The sequence below is a fragment of the Scyliorhinus canicula genome, chromosome 4 (assembly GCF_902713615.1).
Source record: "Scyliorhinus canicula chromosome 4, sScyCan1.1, whole genome shotgun sequence".
NCBI lineage: Eukaryota > Metazoa > Chordata > Chondrichthyes > Carcharhiniformes > Scyliorhinidae > Scyliorhinus > Scyliorhinus canicula.
Genome location: NC_052149.1, coordinates 126,661,972 through 126,669,583, shown reverse-complemented (window position 1 = coordinate 126,669,583; position 7,612 = coordinate 126,661,972). Strand labels below are relative to the sequence as shown.

At 47.4% G+C, this 7,612-nt stretch overlaps 1 gene segment (V, D, J or C); it reads left to right on the top strand.

Annotated features, from left to right (window-relative positions):
* The first annotated feature begins 225 nt into the window (after positions 1-225).
* Positions 226-7,059, top strand: LOC119964952. The segment is given in 4 exon segments: positions 226-353; positions 540-837; positions 1,255-1,289; positions 6,206-7,059. Coding segments are annotated over 4 exon segments (711 nt in total).
* The last annotated feature ends 553 nt before the right edge of the window (positions 7,060-7,612 follow it).

Here is a 7,612-nt window from a genome sequence, read left to right as displayed (position 1 = left end):
ATCAACGGAGGGAGAGAGAGGGGGAGAGCAAGCAGATACAGTGAGACAGGAAGAACAAGACAGAGAGACACAGAGAGAGGGGGAGAGGGGGAGAGGCAGAAAATAAGGGTCTGATACTGAGTAGTAGTGAGTAGTGAGTGAGAGAGAAGAAGAGGAAGTGAAGGTGCTGACGTGGTGTCCCTGCCTCATACCATTTACATACTGAGGAACGGGCAGTCAGACTCTCAGGCTGCAGCTTTATAAAGCAGAGCCCAGTGAAGGGAGAGTTTATCAGTAACCAGGCACAGGGACAGGAGCAGACACCATGATTTCAGCCATCCAGCTGATCTGGCCTCTGGCATTCTGCATCGCAGGTACAAATCTCTCTCCTTCCACCTTGAATATTTTCCTGCTCTCCATTTCAATCCAATTCTACTGACTTGTGATTGAAGGGAAAATGCTGAAAGCAGAGGAACAGTCAGTGTCTCCAACAATATCTCATTGTACAGGCTCTTTCTGTGACAGTTCTTACTTCACTCTGTTTCTCTATTACCCCTCAGGTATCAGTGGAGACATCATCATGACCCAGTCTCCCCCGGTGCTGTCATTGAGCCTGGGCCAGACCGCAACCATCACCTGTACGGCCAGTCAATCTGCGAGTGGTGATGTTGAATGGTTCCAACAGCGAGAAGGTCAAAAACCGGCTCTGCTGATCTATGATGCAACAACTCGATTCACAGGAATATCCGACCGATTCACCGGCAGACAACTGTCCACTACAAGGTTCACCCTGACAATCAGCAATGTGCAGAATGAGGATGTCGCTGATTATTACTGTCAGCAAAGTGAGAGCTGGCCATACACAGTGATACAGAGCCTTACAAAAACCCCAATACACACAGCCCCACCTCGTCTCCTGACCACGACCCACAGTTTTATATAACATATAAACAGTTTTATATAAACAGAAAAAAGGAACTGAACAAATTATTTTCACTGTCCACTACACACTCCAGTCACTGAAGGCCTCAGGTTTTTTACTCTCCATGTCCACGTATGAAGAGCAGCTGAAAGATTTATCATTCAGAATTAGACTTCTCAAATCTCCCAACAAAACACAGAGACATTGAGAGAAACAGAGAGAGAGAAAGAGTGAGAGAGAAAGACATGAGTGAGTGAGAGACACAGAGAGAGACAGAGAGAGGGTGAGAGTGAGTGAGTGAAGCAGAGAGCAGAGGTTTTTGTACAGCCCCTGCACTGGAAGCTGTCAGTGTGGTTTACGTTCGGTAAAGGAACCAAGCTCAGACTGAGTAAGTAAACCCCAATCCTCCGTTATTAACCCTTTCAATACTGAAACTTTCTCAAACACAAATACTGAATAGTTGAAGGTGTTAGTGGGGAGCTGCAGTGAATGAAATGGTTCATTGAAAAACACTGTGTAGAACAGGGTGCCCAGCTGTATTTCTTTAGTTCCATTCCCCCCTTTAAACAGCAAGATATAAGTAAGCAGCTTTTACCCACCGTGTGGAGGAGATCTGGACGTTTACAGACTGTGTTCACATTCCTGGACCATGGAGTGAAATCACTCACTAGACTCCTGTCAGTCTGCGTGTGACAGACACGGGCAGAGTTTGATGTGAGCTCTGGCTCCCTGTCACACTCTCTGATATAACTGATCACAGCAGCAGCAGCAGCACAGTGAGACACCGAGGTCCCACTTCCCCCAGCTTTAACTCTGCTCTCTCCACTCCCTGCTTATCTCTTAGCAAAGTTCTGATGACAAACAGGTCCAGCAGGGCTCACAATCCAGTGGCTTCAGTGTTCCAGGCTTTTGGGGAGACTCTCAGTTACTTTCTCTTTGGGTCGAGTTCAGTCTGATATTTATCCCTGATCCCATATTCCTGAAAATCCCTGGAGATATTTTTATTGATGGATGTGATGTGTGATCTCTGGCTGGGCCAGCATTTATTGCCCATCCCTAATTGCCCTTGAACTGAGTGTCTTGCTCGGCCATTCCAGAGGGCATTTCAGAGTCAACACATTACTGAGGATCTGGAGTCACTTGTAGGCCAGACAAGGTCAGGATGGCAGGTTCCCACTTCAGACCCACACATCCCATAAATTAACTTTAAATGGCCCAAACTCCACTTTCCTGTCGATCCCCATAACCTTTGACCCTCGTCAATCAGAAATCTGTCGAACTCAGCCTGGAATATATTCAATGTCCCAGCGTGCACTGCTCTCTGGGAAAGAGAATTCCAAAAACTAACGACCCTCTGAGAGAAGAAATTCCTCCTCATCCCCACCATAAATGGAGATCCCTTATTTTTAAACTGTATCGACTAATTCTAGATTTCCCACGAGGGGAAACATTCTTTCAGCATCCACCCTGTCAAGCTCCCTCAGAATCTTATATGTTTCAATAAGATCACCTCTCATTCTGCAATGAGTACAGATCAAACCAGCTCAACCTTTCCTCATCAGACATTCCATTCCTCAGTGGAATCAGCCCAGTGAACCTTCTCTGAACTGCTTCCAATGTCGGAATATCCGTCCTGAAGTAAGGACTTCCAAAGATGTGCAGGTTAGGTGGATTGGCCACGCTAAATTGCCCTTAGGGTTGGATGGGGTTGCTGGGTTACGGGGATAGGGTGCAGGTGTGGGCTTAAGTAGGGTGCTCTTTCGAGGGCTGCACGGTGGCGCAGTGGTTAGCACTGCTGCCTCATGGCCCCTAGATCCCAGGTACGATCCCGGCTCTGGGACACTGTCCGTGTGGAGGTTACACATTCTCCCTGTGTTTGCGTGTGTTCCGCCCCCACAACCCAAAAATGTGCAGGGTAGATGGATTGGCCAAACCAAATTGCCTCTGAATTGGAAAAAATAAATTGGGCATTTTAAATTTATTTAATAAAAATAGAAAATGTAGGGTGCTCTTTCTACTCGATGGGCCGAATGGCCTCCTTCTGCACTGTAAATTCTATGATTCTATGAGACCAAACCTTTCCCCAGTACTCACGGTGTAGTCTCCCCAATGTGCTGTATAGATGGAGCAAGACTTCCCTACTTTTATACTCCATCCCCCATGTAATAAAGGACAACATTCCATTGACCTTCCTCATCACTTGCTGTACCTGCAGGTTAACGTTCTGTGATTCATACACAAGGACACCCAGATCCCTCTGTACCACAGCTTTCTGCAGTCTCTCTCCATGTCAATAATATTCTGCTTTTCTATTCTCCCGACCAAAGTGGACAAGCTCACATTTCCCCACATTATACTCCATCTGTCAAATGTTCTCCCCACTCACTGAACCTATTAATATCCCTTTTCAGACTCTGTATCCTCCTCACAACTTGCTTTCCTACCTATCATTTTATCATCAGCAAATTTAGTTACAATACTCTCATTGCCTTCATCCAGCTCATTAATATAGATTGGAGAGTTAAACCCACAAACAACAGCCATCTTCCTTTGTGCTGGGTATGACTCCAACCAGCGGAGAGTTTCCCCCGATTCTCATTGACGCCAGTTTTGCTCGGGCTCCTTGATGCCAAACTTGGTCAAATGCTGCCTCGATGTCAAAGGGCAGTCACTCTGGACTCACATCTGGAGTTCAGCTCTTTTGTCCATGTTTGAACCAAGGCTGTAATGAGGTCAGGAGCTGAGAGACCCTGGTAGATCCTTAACTGAGCATCAGTGAGCAGGTTATTGCTGAGTAAGTGCTACTTGATAGCACTGTCGTTAACAACACCAATCATTTTGCTGATGATCGCGAGATGACTGATGGACAGTAATTGTCCGGATTGGGTTTGTCCAGCTTTTTGTGGACAGGACACACTTGGGAAACTGGTCGATACCAGTTATGTATCTAAACTGGAACAGCTTGTCTGGGGGGTGTGACCTGGACACAAGACCACCAGAAATAGGAGGCGGATTTCTCCAGTGTTGCTATTCAATTTTCCCACCAGCAGCACATCACCGCCAACGGGTTTCACAGTGGCATCGGGTGGTTGCTGTGGCAAATCCCATTGACAATTGACGGACAGATATAATCCTGCCGCCAGAGAATGGCACGCAGCCAATAATCACGCAGCTGGTGAACCGGACGTTCCCGCACAGGAGCAAGGATAGATTATTCTGACCCCTGGACACAGAGGCTAATCGTAATCTCAGTCTTGACCTGAGCCCAGGGCTGGGTAGCAAGGTTTGAAGTGAAATCTAGAACCTTCTACACTGGCAGCCAATCAGTATCCTTTGTGAAGTGTGTTGATCCACGTCTACTCCAAATTTCTGGGATAAATTTCTCCGGTTCTGTGTGTGATTTGAGGTTTGTTAATGTTCAACCTGTTCCCCCAGAAATACTGATCAATAGTTTGAGCATCCTGATAGGTTAATAGTCTCTTAAATGGGACACTGCATCTTTAAATGCTCTCATTATTAACTATTTCAGTGCTGAATTTGTAGTGAACGTCTTTACAAATGTCTAAGTAACATTCCAAAATGATTTAATCAGCTTAACATCAAACCTTTACCTCCTGACACTGAACCAATTTGAAATCCAATTTGTCACTTTCCCTTGGATTCCATCAGCTTTTAATTTCCAAACACGTCTGTCATAGGAAACTTGGCAAAATCCTTGGAAAACCCATGTTGTCAACATCAAACTCACTCCCGTCATCAACCCTCCTCGTTCCCTCCTCATCAAATTCAAAATCGCTCCCTCGGCCTATCCCTTCCTCCCTTTTTAAACAATGGTACAACATTATCATCCACCAGTCCTCTGACACCAAGCCTGTAGTCAGAGAGGATTGGAAAATAATGGTCAGAGCCTCGGCTATTTCTTCCTTTCCTTCCCTCAGCAGCCTGGGATACATTTCACCCGGGCCTGGGGGTATCTCCCCTTTCAAAGCTGATAAACACTTTAATATCTCCTCTCTCACTATCTTTATCACATCCAATATTTCACAATTCTCCTCCTCCTGAACTCCAATGTCTGCTTTGTCCCTCGCATTAGTGAAAACTGATGTAAATTATTCATTAAGAACCATCTCCATGCCTTCCACCTCCACACATAAGTTACATATTGCTCTCTAATTGATCCCACTCATTCATTAGTTATCCTCTCACAATGGCCGGGATTCTCCCCTACCCGGCGGGGCAGGGGGTCCCGGCGTAGCGGAGTGGCGCCAACCACTCTGGATTCGGGTCTCCCCAAAGGTGCAGAATTCTCCGCACCCTGAGGGGCTAGGCCCGTGCCAGAGTGGTTGGCGCCACGCCGACTGATGCCAAAACCGGCACCAACGACCTTTGACGCACACCGCCCACCCGGCGATGGGGCTGGCCGAAAGGACTTCACCGGTCCGCGCATGCGCTGGTGCGTCACTTCCGCCTCCGCCATGGTGGAGGCAGTGGCGGTGGCGGAAGGAAAAGAGTGCCCCCACGGCACTGGCCCGCCCGCCGATCGGTGGGCCCCAATCGCGGACCAGGCCACTGTGGGGGCACCCCCCGGGGTCCTATCGCACCGTGCCCCCCCAGGTCCTCGGGGGCCTGCTCGCGCCGCCAATCCCGCCGCCACCAGAGGTGGTTGAAACCACGTCGGTGGGAGAGGCCTGTCAGCGGCGGGACCTCGGCCCATCGCGTGCCGGAGAATTGCCGCGGGGGGCACGAGAATTCCAGCCACGGCGGGAGCGGGATTTACGCCGGTCCCGGGCGATTCTCTTGAACCTGCGGGGTGTCGGAGAATTCCGCCCAATGTCCCTCACCCTTGCTTTCTGTGAACATATTTGTTCTGAAATCTCTCTATCTCCAGCTTGAATATTCTCCCCGGGCTCTGTCACTGTTTTACCATCAAGTCATTGTTTACTGTCCATTTTGGCAATTCCCAGTTTCGGAAAATTTGCCTTTCCCCAATTTAAAACTTTTCCTCTTGGTCTGCCTTTACCCTTTTCCATAACTGCTCTAAATCTAACTGAATTATGATCACTATTACCCAAATACTCTCCCATTGATACCCCTTCACCTGCCCAGATTCAATCCACAAAACTGTCCAAAACTGCTCCTTCTCTTGTTGGGATTGTTCTGTACTAGTTAGAAAGGTTGCTCAGAATGGATTGTCAGAATTCCGGATCATCTATACATTGACACATGTCTTGATTCCAGTTAATATTTGGGAAGTTTAAATCCTTTATTAAGGCAGCAATTAAAATTCCTTCCTCTCTCTTTCAGGCCGTGAGAATTCACAACCCACACTGACCCTGCTGCCCCCCTCCCCGGAGGAGGTCAAGACCAAGGGCACTGCCACCCTGGTGTGCCTTGCCAATCACTTCTATCCCGATGAGCTGGTGGTGGAGTGGAAGAAGGATGGTGCAGCCATTTCAGACGGGGTTCAGACCAGCAACTACCTGCGAGCTTCGGACAACACCTACAGTGTCAGCAGCCTGCTGACCCTCTCTGGCTCTGCCTGGGAGTCCAACGCCCGCTTCTCCTGTGCCCTCACCCACGTGAGCCTCTCCTCTGCCCTCAGCAAGACCATCAGGAGATCAGAATGTGTGTAGAGTGTCAGAGACAGTCCATAGAGGAGACACAACTTTAAATAGAACAGGGGTGAGCTGGGAGGGCAAAGGTCATTGTCAGCACTGACTTAAAACTCTCTCCTTCTCGGGACTGGGTCTGAGACACTTCTGAGGGTCAGGGGTTAAGACATGTTTTTGGGACATTGTAGAGGGATATTTACTCTGTATATAATCCCATGCAGCATTTGTCCTGGGAATGTTTGATGGGACAGTGCAGACTCGTGATGCCAAGCAAAACTTCTCTAAGATGCTGAAGACTGTCAGCTGTACCAAAATAATGTGACCCCTGAAATCTCTGCTTCAGGAAACCAGACCTCCTTCCTGCTCACCCTGCAGTTACAATTTAAGGTTTAGTCACCGTTTAAAGGGACAGGATTCTCATGTCATTGAGAAAATCTCCATATTATCCCTGTGAATTTCTCCAGCTTCCTCAGGCTGGGCTGTTTATTCAAGTCTTTTTTCTGACAATGTAAATCTGTAAAAGGTATTAAACATTAAGAATATTCAGTCTGTGTCTCAAGTGTGCTTTGGAACTGTCCCTCCTCCCCATCAGCTGATTGGCTGCATTTGAGCAAATGATTATCATGATTGGCTGGTTGGCCTGTCAATCAATGACACATTAGCTGAAGATTGGATTCAAAGACAATTATCAATCATTTTTAAATGATCAGTTTTATTTGTTTTGTGAGGTCACGAAGAATCCAGCACGAGTTGAAGGATAGAAAGAAATAACATTTATTTACAATAACATATGTATACAACAGCAGCAGCAGCAACTCCCTTGCTGCTCACTCCTCTCTAGCTGGTTCCAAACTGGCCAGCTTTATTTATGCAGCGAATCTGTTTATGATTTCTGCTCCAACCCCCTCATTGGGGAATCTCGTACTCCCAAAGGATTGTGGGATTGCCATTAGTCCCCAGCCAGTGGGAAGCAGGCAGGTTATAACAATCTGGAATCTCTGAGTTTACAAGATTCAAATCAGAAAAGAGACTGAAAGTTGCTGGGATTAAATCATCACAATCACAATTCTCCAACCCATATTCCCCACCTCCCCCTTCT